Here is a 13,629-nt window from a genome sequence, read left to right on the forward strand (position 1 = left end):
CCATTACTGAAGAAACCGTTAGTTCCACCGCTCTCACAGCGCCTCCTGCTGGCAGACAATCAGTTTGCATTTTCAATAATAAACCCATTTTCAGCAACATGCTTTTGTTGTTGCTCTATTTTTTTGTTTTCTGAAGCAACTCGGAGCATGTTTCATACTCGTTATATGCAATAATGCATTTTCATTTGATTCTGATTGGCTCTAACAAGTCTGTGTCAAGGGATATCCCGCCTTTGCAGTGTGTGCCCTTTCTACTTCAAAAACTGCATGTCACCGCTTTTAGCCAAGAGATATTCGCAGTAGACATGCTCCATCTGAAAGCACGTGCTGGAGATTTACTACTAATCACCAGAAGCGACTTTACTGACGAGATGCGCATGAAAATCGCATTAAATTTTTTGCACAGCCCTATCTGTAGGCATCTTCTTTGGCCTGACAGAGCTGTCTGAGTTTTGCAGTGAACCATGTTTTGTCGTTGTAAGTTAAATGAGTCCTGGTAGGAATGCACATATCTTCACAGAGACATGATGTATGATGTTTCAGAATCCGTGAGCTCGTCTAGATTGGTGGCTGCAGCTTAAAAACACTCCAATCAGTGCAGTCGAAGCAGGCTTGTAAATCCCGCTCTGCTACATTAGTCCATCTTTTTACAGTCCTTATTACAGGTTTAGCTGATAAAGTCAAGATGGTGCCAAGTATGGCTGCCTCGGTGAGGAGCTCTCCAGTTGTTTTAATGGGTTTTTTTGGTAAGATTTTCCTGTCTGTTGTTTTTCAAACACAATAAGTTTTACTAGGGATGAACTGCTTAACATTCAGCAGTACACACCACACAATCTTCTACCGGTTTTTGATTACTCTGATGTGTTGCTGAACATTGTTGTTGATGGAGCAGCGGCGCTGTTCAAGCATTTTAAGGGGCCGTTCACATGTCGCACCTAAAACCGCGTGGAAAATGCTAACCGCGCAGCTTTCTCCTTTTTTCCAAAGTGCTCGGTAGCTTGCACTCTCGTTGCATCTGCCGTTGCTATGATGGATGATACGATGGCGCCGCAGACGGCAGCCGCAGTGTTTGGCTCTCCAGTGTTTGTACTGTTTTTGTTCGTTTTTCCTGTTTTTTGTTTCTCAAACACGATCAGTTTTACCAGGGATGAGCTGCTGAACATTCGGCAGAACACACCACACAATCTTCTACCGGATTTCGTTTATTTGGACGTTTTGCTGAACGTTGTACTTGGCGGAGCTGCTGCGCTGATCAAGCGCTTCAGGACGCGCAGACGGGGGAAGCGAGGCGGCGCGCTAGTGAAGCTCAGGAAGCGCGGATTCAGAACGCCATGCCGAGCATCCATATGGCGAACCTCCGCTCTCTACCCAACAAAACGGACAAACTTCTTCTGCTCTCCCGGACAAATAAGGATTTTTCACACTCTGCTGCTCTGTGTTTCACGGAAACCTGGCTGAATGATGCCATTCCGGACAGCGCGCTCCAACTTCCCGGTTTTCAGCTGTTCAGAGCGGACCGCGACGCAGAATCAACAGGGAAATCACGTGGCGGCGGGACATGCTTTTACATCAACGAAAGGTGGTGTACAGATGTAACAGTGTTAAAGAAGATGTGCTGTTCCGATCTACATTAACTGTAAGCCGTTCTATTCGCCGCGGGAGTTTCACTCGTTCATTCTCGTGAGTATTTACATCCCTCCGCAAGCACACGTGAGCTCAGCTTATCCTCTCCCCACTGCTCTTCTCCGTCTACACCAACGACTGCACCTCTAAAGACCCCTCTGTCAAGCTCCTGAAGTATGCAGATGACACTACAGTCATCAGTCTCATCAAGGATGGAGACGAGTCTGCTTACAGACAGGAGGTTAAAGAGCTGGCTGTCTGGTGCAGTCTTAACAACTTGGAGCTGAACACCCTCAAAACTGTGGAGATGTTCGTGGACCCCCTGCACCCCACTCACCATCATGGATAGCACTGTAACTACAGTGGAGTCATTCAGGTTTCTGGGCACCACCATCTCTCAGGACCTGAAGTGGGACACTTGTTGTTGTCTCCGTGTACTGGAAGCTTGTGACACTTTCCTTGTATGTGCAAACATACTTGGCAATAAAGCTCTTTCTGATTCTGATTCTGATTCTAAGCAACCATGACCTGCACTCTCCATGACGACGCGGAAGTTTCAGCAAAGTATAAATGGATTTCCAGCACTGAAAACCGCTTACAGTAGATCTGCTACTAAATTTACACTACATTAATTTAAAAATGGCTATCCCTGTACAGCTATCATCTTGGCTGAGCTTTCAATGTTGTTACAGAAAGGGTAAAGGTGATTGGTTGGTTCTTGTCAAATGACCTGCGGTGCACTTGCGGCATTCTGAAAAGTTGAGATGTTTTTATCTCGCTACGTGCGGACATGCCTGGAAATAAACAAGCGCGTCGCACGGCATGCGCGTCGCGACCGTGTCACTCTCTATTTGCACGTGCTTGCAGCGCGTCTACATTTGAAATAACGAACTTGAGCTCGCAAAAGAGACAATATGCGAACGGCCCCTAAGTGTCTGTAAGAGCAAGTGTGGGCGAATCTCCGCTCTCTACCCAACAAAACGGCTAAATAATGTGTTTTTTGAACATTAAAGGGGTCATATGATGCTTTTTTTAAAGATCATTACAGATGCGGCGGTGATATTATAACCGACATTAAAACAAGTTATTAACGTCAACATCCAAAAATGTTTCACAGGCTTATGAACGTACCTAAAAGTGATGTTTTTTTGGAGCAACATGGTGCCCCCCTGGGAGTTGGTGCCCTACGCAAACTGCGTACTCTGCGTATATGGAGCGGCGGTACTGACACAGACCAACAACTCCCGGACTCTGTTATAATCATTCACGGGGATTTTAATAAAGCAAACCTCACACGTGAACTGCCAAAATACAGACAGCATGTTACATGTCCTACCAGAGACAGTAATATACTGGACCACTGTTACATCACAATAAAGATATCACTCTGTCCCGGGCAGCTTTGGGGCTCCCTGATCGGTTACACTTTACTTGAAGGGGTGTGCATAAGACTGACATGACACCTTCATAATCATGACATGACACCTACATAATCATGACATGACACATGTCATGAATATTAAGGGTTTTAATGCATGTTTATGACAACTGTCATTAAGTGTCATTCGCTCAGTTATGTAATTTTTAATGCAAAGATGACATTGTTTGAGATGTCTTTGTTATGGGCTATGGTTAGGGGTAAGGGTAGGGGTAGGGTTAGGTCAAATAATGTCATATTTGCATTAAAAATGACATAACTGAGCGAATGACACTTAATGACAGTTGTCATAAACATGCATAAAACCTCCTTCATATTCATGACATGTGTCATGTCATGATTATGAAGGTGTCATGTCAGTCTTATGCACACCCCTTCAAGTAAAGTGTTACCCTCTGATCACTGTCTGGTTCATCTTATGCCGACCTACAGGCAGAAATTGAAATCAGCTAAACCTGTAATAAGGACTGTAAAAAGATGGACTAATGAACATTATATTAGTTATAAATGTCCTTTTTAATATTGTATTACTTTCCATGACTTTGTCAGGTCTAGAAATCACACTTTTAAAATTCCTTCATATAAATTACCACATATATCCAGGTTTTCCAAGACGTGAGAACCCTGGTTCTTAAATAAATGTAACAGTTGTTGAAGGAACCCTTTTAAGAACCCTTTTAAGCTTGTTTTGAAGCATATTTAGTCTTATTTAAAATAATTTTAAGCCATCTTGTTGTCCCTTGTGTGACTCAGCCCCTGGTTGGGAATCATTGGGTTCTTCTGCGGAAATTGAAGGAATCAAAATAGTGCCTTGAGCATGTTTTCATTTTTACAGTGTAGGTTGAGCCACAAAAATTCTGTACAAAAATGTCAGCACATTATATTCCTCTGAGTGAAAGGAGAATGTTGTCTATCATAAACAATCCCAAACATCTACTGGTGCTCCAGCCGCAATGTGCAAGAGATGCAGCCTGAGACATTATTCCTTTATTATCTGTTACACTTATTCAATAAACCGCTTTTCCACCGAGTCACATTCTATCTGCAATATACAGTGGGTACGGAAAGTATTCAGACCCCCTTAAATTTTTCACTCTTTGTTATATTGCAGCCATTTGCTAAAATCATTTAAGTTAATTTTTTTCCTCATTAATGTACACACAGCACCCCATATTGACAGAAAAACACAGAATTGTTGACATTTTTGCAGATTTATTAAAACAGTTTTTTTGCATTCCAATTTTTTTCTATTCATAAATGTTTGTATTTAAGGGCATAGCCTTTTATGAACTGCAGCATGGCAACACATGAGCTGGATAGTTGAGAGGTTTTCTACAAGCAACATCTGTGTTTGACTGTTGTGCTTCCTTCATGCTGTGTAAAATTCAAGGAGAACATGCATCATCCTGGTCGGCACTTTATGAAAACTTGTTTAGTACGGAAGTGGAAGATACTACATGTGGTAGCACACAAAACAGGCACACACATGACATGCAAAATAAACAACCTTAGTGTTTAGTGAGTAAGAACAATAGTTTATTTGTGGTCTTGGAGAAAAAGACTACATTCCCCTGCATTACTTTGGCTAGGTGCAGTGTGGGTAACACTGGTGCATTAGGGCATTTGTACATCAAAAAACAAGTCACAACACCAAATGTTCATAGTCATCCACATGTGGAAGTGCAGAAAAGTAAGAACTACACTACCCAAAATCCATCTGCAAAAGTATATGGTTTCTGAGGCGGCAAATTACTGGGCAAAAAAAATAAAAAAAGGCAGTTAGCTTAAACACCTACATGCACAAAAAAGAGAAAGACAGCGCAGAAGTTATGATGGGTCTTTATAATGCTAGTGTACAGAAAAAAATCCATTTATTTTGGGGAAGCAGAGTTTTTTTCCCCCCAGCATTCCTCTGATACACAAATTGACCTGGCTGTCACGACAACACTTTTCAGCTGGTGTTGACAATGAATGCTATAACAAACAGGAAGTGACCATCTCCACAGCTGAGAGGAGACTTGCATTCAAATAGACAATATCAAGGTAATAAAACAACTAAAAATAATTCATTTGTAGTATTAACAACAATAGTAATAATGATCAGATCAATAATTCATAATAAGAGAAGTTACTTTAATGGTCGTTAAGGAAAGAAACAGACATGACTGGAGAAATAACATGGAACCACAAAACGAATAGATTTTGAAACATTTGTACTGACACCGGTAATCAGGTTGTAAAAATTCAATATTGTTCAAACGGTGCAAAAGCGCAGACATGTGTCTACATATCGACCTGTTTTAAAATGCAGTTTACGGTGCATCCAATACAAGGAACCATTCTATACAAGTCATGTCCCATATATTCAATCCATAGAGGTCCAAATTGTGTTTTTGCACAGCAAGAACAGCCTCTGCAAGTTCACTTAAGATCTGCACATTGTGGATGTATGCTGCTGCTAAAAAACTTTGTTTTTTGTTTGCAAGTGTGAGTGAGATTCCTATAAAAAGTTAAGTACATTGTAGACAAGAGATACCAACTTTAAGAAGAGAAAGAATCCTACTGAGTTCACCGTTAAATGAATAAACACAATAAATGCAGATAAAATATAATTAATGCATGTCTTTCTTTACCATCTTCTTACCATCATTTCATGGTCAGTTTTCCTTTGAGAATGACAAATAAATATCAGCAGTAGACTGATAAACAATGTTCTTCCCCAAAGAGTTGAGATGCACCTGTCATTCCCCTCATCCGTGGTTGTCTCGGTCAACTTTGCCAAATATTAAGCACAGGTTTATCACAACTTAAGTGCTTGAATAAATCTAGAATAACATTTCTATACAAATTTAAATGTATATTTTTTTCCTCAATATTTTACAGTTGAATTTCTCTAGAAAGTTATTTTCTGAAATGTTTCTGATGTTCTTGCCTAGGCTTAATTCTGCCCCTCATTTTTTAACCTTCACAAGATCTAAAGAGTTGATCGCTTCAAAAAATTCCACATGAACCTGATTTTACATTACAATGATAACTTAACCAGTTCCCTCTGCCACTACTTTACAGCCCTCCAAAAGCTATAGAAAATATAAAAAAATTATTTTCAAAATTTTCCTCTCCCCACTGAGCATATTTCTATAATATAAAAATATACAATTCTCTTCCATAATTAAAATCTTGCCATGGTACCTACTGAGAAAAACAAATTTAAGAGAGGTGACATGCTCTCTCACTCCAGTTTAAAACTCGAGCTCTTGTGCCGTCCTTCATACATCATGCCATATATTTGATGCACTTTCGTCTGTCTTTTAGCTATCATAAGGACATTCACTGTGTTCTCAATCCATCATCTCATAACACTTTTTCTTCGTCTCCTTATTGATCCAAGTGATGGCTCTCGTATTTGTTCAGGATGTTACGGCACCGGCCGAGCTCTTTGCGCATGTCGGCTACTTCCTGTCTGAGTGCAGCGTTCTCGCGCTCAAGGAAGGAGGCGCGCACGGAGATCTGGTTCTCCTTCAGTCGTCGCGCATCACGAGAACGTTTTGCGGCCTCGTTGTTCTTACAACGACGACTCCAATACTTCTCATCCTTAAAGAAAAAAGAAATAAAAGAACATGTTAGAACACATAGGTTGCCAACAGTTGTAGGTGGGAAGCTTTGCCAGATGTGTGACAGGGATTTGTGTGTTGATATGTACTTGTTTGCGAAGACTCTGAGTCTTTTTAGCAACTTTGAGTGACATTCCAGTGAGAAACGTCTGAGATTTGACTACACACAAAGTGCTGCTGTGGCTCTGTCAGTATAGTAGTGAGGAACAGTAAATTAAATGTCATGAGAAAACCAATAACAAATCATGTCTTAAAAACACTAAATACATTCTCATAAGTCTGGCTGGCAGTTATCATGATATAATTTCTTTTTCAGTTTTTCAAATTCCAAATAATAATTTATTCACTTATTTAAAGTTTAGAATGTATTAAAATACCATTCATCAGTTCATCTAGTGCATTTACTTTTTACAAGCCTCCATTATTTAAAGGGACAGTTCACCCAAAAATGAATTCTAAAATTCTGTCTACATTTACTCACTGTTTTATGTCCATACAATGCAACTCAATGGGATACAGTGTTGTTTTGAATCAGTGTTAACAACTCAAATTTGTTTTCATTCATTAAAAAAAATCATTCATTATAAAGCGGACTTAAAATATAAACATTAGATGGAAAACTTAAATTTAAAAAAATTGCCTTGGCAACTAACTGAAATAAAATAAGTTTAAAAAAAGAATCAAAATAGAAATATTTAAGTTAAAATGAAAACTGAAAATATAAAAATAAAAGCTAATTCAACATGTAAATACTATAATAGTATATAAATAAAAATAAAACAACATTGTTTGGACAAAAACAGTGGAAATATTCCTCAAAAAAATAAAAAAATCCGTTCCACGGATCCAATTCCATATGACATCAGGGTGAGTAAATGACAGATTTTGTTTCTGGGTGAACTATCACTTTAACTCTTATATTTAAAAAAACAAAAAACTCAAAACATTAAGAATGTAGCTTCCTTTCCAAGTATTCAAAACATCTATTTGTTCCCAGAGAAGAGGTCATTGTGATTACAAAGGAATTTCCCCTTTTGACTGCTGGGCCCTTTATAACAAAAAAGCTGATATATCTGAGAACCTTGGTTTCCAAGACATCTGCCTTAGTCTTGAGATATAATAAGCTATGCTACCACCCATTTCCCAATGAAGTCAATGTGACATGCTTTATAAATCACTGCCTGTTACTTCATAATTCTAAAACTATGCAAGTAACAGGTCTAGGAAACCAATTATGACTTTAGTTTTTCATATCTTCATTTTGAAATCTACTGTTATTAATGAATGGCAATGTCACAGTGTCACTGTCTGTACTGATGCAAACATGCCTGGTATCTGTATTACTGAATTTGCATAGAAGCATTAAGAATGTCAGACCTGTTGAACAAAATGAGGGTGGAATTTTCCAGCCAATATCTATCAATGTGGAGCACAAAAACAAAAAAGATTTAATTAATCTTTGCCAAATAATCAGTAAGAAAATTCTACACACTGATAGATGACTACTGAAGCTTAAAAAGACAGCTGCACAATAATATTGACTGTAAGCTATTAAGTCTATAAACAAATTGTACACGTTTCACAAAATCCACATCCACATGTGCTGAAGGCACATGCTCCACTTATAATTATGTTAGGATCTCCTTTTCATTTCACCATGTCAAGTGTTTATAATAAATTATATATGTCCATAGTATGCTGCTGCATTGAGCTTCTCACCTTCAGGTCATCAGGGACCAGCATCTTCCGAGCCTTTTTAATCATGGGCTGAGGTTTGAGCTCTTCGTCACTGAACCGATGCCTACGGGGGTCAAATGCCTCCTGTCCAGGTACACTCGACAGTGCAACGTCCGCAGGATCAGGGTCAAAGGGCGCCAACATTTCATTGCAGTTAGCGATGGGTGGAGTAGGGAGTGGTGGACATGTGGTGGAAGAAGGTGAGGGCATTGGCTCCAAGCTGCCTGGCGGAGTGCCTGATGGTATAAGCACAAAGTGGATGCTTTGATTAAGTCACGCTGCTATGTGCATGCACTCAGAATGAGAGGACTCGCAAAACATTACCCAAAAGACCCACAAGAGGGCAGTAACAGGCAGCAGACAACAACTCGATCCATTAATCCTTCGCTTGTTTTTCCATTTTCCAACATTTCTACCCTAAACTCTGCATTTCAGAATATTTAAACTGGCCGTTTCATTCCTCTAAAAAATTTGATAGTGAATTTATGCTAACGCAACCAAACTACATTTATTTATTCATTCAATGTTTGTATGAATGTATTTTTTACTTATATTTTAGACCTTACACCCATGTACAGGCAAATAACTACAATGAAATAACTTAAGCAAGAGTTGGACAGTTAAATCTATATATATACACATACACATACATATATATATATATATATACACATACACATACATATATATATACACATATACACATACATATATATATATATATATATACACACACACACTATTAACCACATACATATATATCATAGATATATAGATCAATTTAACTGAGAAGCAAAGCTAGCTATTAAGACTTGTTTTCAAAGAATATATCTTGAATTACGTTTATTTTTCTACATTGGCCAATTTTAAACCTCACTAATATTTTTTTTATCATTAAATGAGAAAAAGACAGGGGTAAGAAAAATTATATACATTTATATATACATTTCTTATAATTATATATAAATATATAACATAAAAGTACATTCTCTGACACCAATATACACAATTTGTCAGTGGAATTAGAAAATCATTTTTTAAAAATGTATTTAAAATGGATAATATAACATGTACTGAAAAAAAAGGTTACTTACAATGCATTATTTCTTTACACAGTTAACGTGAACCCTGTCATGATAACTACTGTTGCTATGTTTTGAGCAATAAACCTAATCTAAATCTGTTAAGTGCCCTTAAGGGTAACTTTAACCCCATTTGGCAATTATCCTCTCTTTACTGTCCACTGAAGCACATGCACTTTTTTTTTTTTGAGATGGCTTGATAAAATCTGTGCAAGTATGTGATGTGGTGGCTTCTGCATGTGCTTTTTAATCACACAGAACATTCCAAATATTTACCAGTAGCACTTTTAATCTCTCTCTCCTCAGCCACTCTAGAAATGTAAACAAACATCTAATCGGAAGTACAACACGCACTAAGTCATTCCATCTCAATCTTTCAATCGCTCCCTGTGTGTTACTCGCACACACTCCCACACATACCGCCTCTCCTCTGCCCCTCCCCCATCCTCGCTCTCACTCTGCCTGCCTCGGCACGTGATTGAGCGAGCGCACATGGACCAAGCGTGTGAGAAGAGGAAGAGATTTAAAAACATGCGAGCACAACCGCACACACAGCATCTCTGCCTTTCATTCTTTGCTCCTGGCTCACCTGTGTGTCTACCACTGTTTATTTACCGGCCTTTCAATCGCTGTCTTGTTCTCGGCTTTATATCAAATTATTTTCCTTTCTTTTCACTTGCTGCCATCCCTATTTATCTTTGTATATCCTTTTTGTCAACCCTGCAAGTCATACTGCAGTTTTCTTTTTTGTTTATTTCTAACCAGCCCATTCTTTTCTAATAACAAGCACGCAAAATTCCCACTCACCTTTTAAACAGCCGTTACTCAAGTAATTAATTTTGATGACACAAAAAATATGCAATGTTAACACGTGACGTACCTATAAAACAAAACTCACTCGCCATAGCACAAACAGCTGCACACCCTGTAACACTCACTCCCAAAAACTGGCCAAACCTCTCGACAGTGAAGCCTACAACACGCACCATGTGCATCTATACACACTCAACAACATACACACCCAAACCATTAATACTCTGAAACTACACAGTAGCACACACCCATGGGACAGTCTGGTACTTTTTACAACTTCCAAACAGAACGAAATCCAGGGGAATTTCTTGTAAGCAAAATTAGGTAAGTGTTTGTTCTGTGTAGACCTCATTTTCGGCCCACAGTGCTTCCTTTCTTCATCTCGATGGCTTACCTCCAGACTGTTCGTCTCGCAGGTTTCTAACATCGTGTCTAGCTTATCTTTCACAGCTAGTTAAATCTCTGAACTGCGAATGCAAACTCACCATGCAAGCATTCTGCAGCTCCCATCATGCTTTGCGGCGTGTGCATGTCCAGCCCGAGCAGAGAGGGCGAGGAGGAGGCGGTGGTGGATGTCGGTGAGGAGGATGAGGAGCAATGTGGGGGCGAGGTGGGGAGGCACTGGGAACCCTGGTTGGGGACGGCGGACTGAGAGCTTTGCGAGGGTATCTGAGCCGAGGTGGAGTTTGAGGTACTGTGCATGTTGCTCATCCCGTTCTCTGTCAGAAACTCCTCGAGATCCATGTACTGCAACTGGAACAGACCGCCATCACATGGCAATGTTCGTTCCCATAGCAACGGGCCCAGGAAGGAACTGTTGTTGCCGTTAGAGAAGTTGCCCGTGCCTGCACCGTTGCTGTCAGTGACTAGTCCATTGCTGCAGCCGTTGCGCAGAGGACAACGACTGAGAGAGTCTTCATCAATATCCAACCTGTCCTTACCTATGAGAAAGTGAAATCCAACTTAATCTGCATATAATTTTACTCTCATAATTGAACACTCTCAAACCATCTAAAAAGACATTCTAGTTGTTCTTATGAACACATATATTGACTTTTATAGACTTCAAGAGAGCAATATTTCTGATGGGCTCATATTACGTAGTTAGGGACAGAATAACACTTCCCAGCAACTTTCACATCACTCTGGGAGAACTACCTCTGCAATGTCAACACATGTGAATAGTTCCCAGTGCATCAATGCAAAATGAAGAGCCTTTGAAATACTTTCCTTTAAACATGTAAAAGATTGATGTTTTTCGATATTCCTGAAGAACCATGGTAAAGCAACTACAATGTTACACCGCAGTGACACTGCTTAACTTTGTAGTTCAGCAACCATACAGCTGAACAATGGCTAAATGTTACAGAACTATGGTATTATGGCTGAAACAAAGCCATGATGGAAAAGGCAACAGGTGTAACACAAAGTCAGACGTGTATTGTTTAACACAATATTACACTAGTGTAACATAGCAATTTTTCAAAGATGCATTGCTCTGATATAGATTGAGATATAGTGTAGTGTATATTGAGTTACGTGGATACTGGTTAAGTTTAGTTGGTATAAAACCGCTTCTAATCTACAGGAGTGAAGCAATGCTAAAAACAATGTGAAAACGGACATGGCGTCTGAATGTCTTAAATCTGAAGGTCTTTAAGGTTTCCGTCTTAAAGTATTTAGATGGGGTCTGAGACACTCTAGGGTGGGGTCTAAAATCTTAACAACACTAGTTAGGCTAAATCAGGCATTTTATGGTGCATTGGTGAGGAAACCAGAACCAGAAAAGAGAGTTTGAGATTAGACATTTCTGGTTTAGCTATACTGTATAAAAACAAACCATAATTTTACTGCAACATGTTTTAACTTTGAATTCTCTTCTCTACAATAAACAGCAGAATGTCACTAAAAAAAATACTCAAGCTTAAAAACAATTAACCACACCAAAAGCGCAAAAACTGTTCTTGAATCATTTACGTACCGTTTGAAAAATATCAGTGTTCAAAATTTACTGCAGTGGTTTTAACAAATGATTCAAAAGTCGTCTGCACAGAAAGTGGATTGACACTGGCATAAGAGTTTTTTTCTCACCTATTTAGGGTCCATTTCTATTAATGTTGACCAGATAATCAGTACAAAACAATGCCACTGACAGCAATCCATAAAGAAGCTTTTCCAATATTCACAATGTTGTATTCACAGGCAGTGGAAAACTTCCATCTGTGTGCTTACACTGTGCATTGCACATGACTGTAAACAAAATGGCTTAGCCAACAGCTGACCTTAAAGTACCTGGATAGTGAGCTAAGTGGCTGAATAGCCTGGCCTTGTTTATCTCTTCAACTAAGTCCCATGTGATGTCCTGTCTGCGGCTCGCTGAGATTTAAGCACAATTGCACATGACCCTGTCATTTGTCATGTTCAACCACACATTTTTATAATCAGTAATCGGACCAATAAGGAAACTATCTAGCCTTGTGACTATTAACAATATTTAGACTTTCCAAAGGGGAACAAACAAAAGGTTGAGAGGGAGTGCGTTATAATAAACACTGAGTGTCAGGGAAGCAGGTGCGTTTCCTCACCCTTCATTTCACTACAGTCTTTGACGCGCTGGTCGCCCTTCACTGGGAGCTGCAGGAGCGACTTTAAGTTTGCAGTGGAGTTTAAGTGTCCTCCGTTAAGTGAGCCTCCAGCCTGGATACTGTTGCCAAACTGTGGACTGGCTCCGGCAGAGTGAAGGTCCGGTGGAAGGAGCTGTGAAAGCGGCCTGGCCATCATCCAACGTCCGCCGGATTGAGCTCCTTTGACCGCTAGATGTTTGATGATTCAATACTATTGTGTAGCCGTGAAATCAATCACATGACGATAACAGTGGAAACAACAACAACAAAAACCAGCTTATCATGTGTAAATAAAGTGATAGAAACATACTTATTACTTTTCTTCTTTTAAAGAAAAAGAGATTGGCTATAAGTAGTATGGCATCTCTAAAAGGTGAGAAAAGTACATGGGATACATAGTTGGCAAGTGGACAGACTGTCACACATTAATACACTTAATCAAGACCTGATCTAAAGTGATAACTCGTACAATCACTCTTCCAACTACCTGAAGTGTAGCTACGATAAAAAGATAATTGACTTTTGCTAAAAAACATAATAAAATATTGACACAATTTACATTACAATACACATATTTCTTTCCATTCCTCCCTTAGGCTCTATACATAGACGCTACATTGCGTTACTCATAAATGTGTTGTTTTAACTGTAACAATTTGATAAGGCTTGTGCCTTTAGGGCAATAATCTGTATTACATTTT

The 13,629-nt window shown here is 39.2% G+C and overlaps 1 protein-coding gene across 1 annotated transcript; it reads right to left on the reverse strand.

Moving 5' to 3' along the window:
- Nucleotides 1-4,807: 4,807 nt before the first annotated feature.
- Nucleotides 4,808-13,173, reverse strand: LOC107598412 (hepatic leukemia factor-like). Its single transcript, XM_016289737.1, has 4 exons — nucleotides 12,890-13,173; nucleotides 10,790-11,245; nucleotides 8,392-8,645; nucleotides 4,808-6,652 (listed from the first exon to the last, which is right to left on the reverse strand). Exons 1-4 carry the CDS (start codon nucleotides 13,083-13,085, stop codon nucleotides 6,437-6,439), a joined length of 1,122 nt encoding a protein of 373 aa, XP_016145223.1. The 5' UTR covers nucleotides 13,086-13,173; the 3' UTR covers nucleotides 4,808-6,436.
- Nucleotides 13,174-13,629: the final 456 nt, after the last annotated feature.

This window comes from Sinocyclocheilus grahami, unplaced genomic scaffold, assembly GCF_001515645.1.
Source record: "Sinocyclocheilus grahami isolate Dianchi unplaced genomic scaffold, SAMN03320097.WGS_v1.1 scaffold251.1, whole genome shotgun sequence".
Taxonomy (NCBI): domain Eukaryota; kingdom Metazoa; phylum Chordata; class Actinopteri; order Cypriniformes; family Cyprinidae; genus Sinocyclocheilus; species Sinocyclocheilus grahami.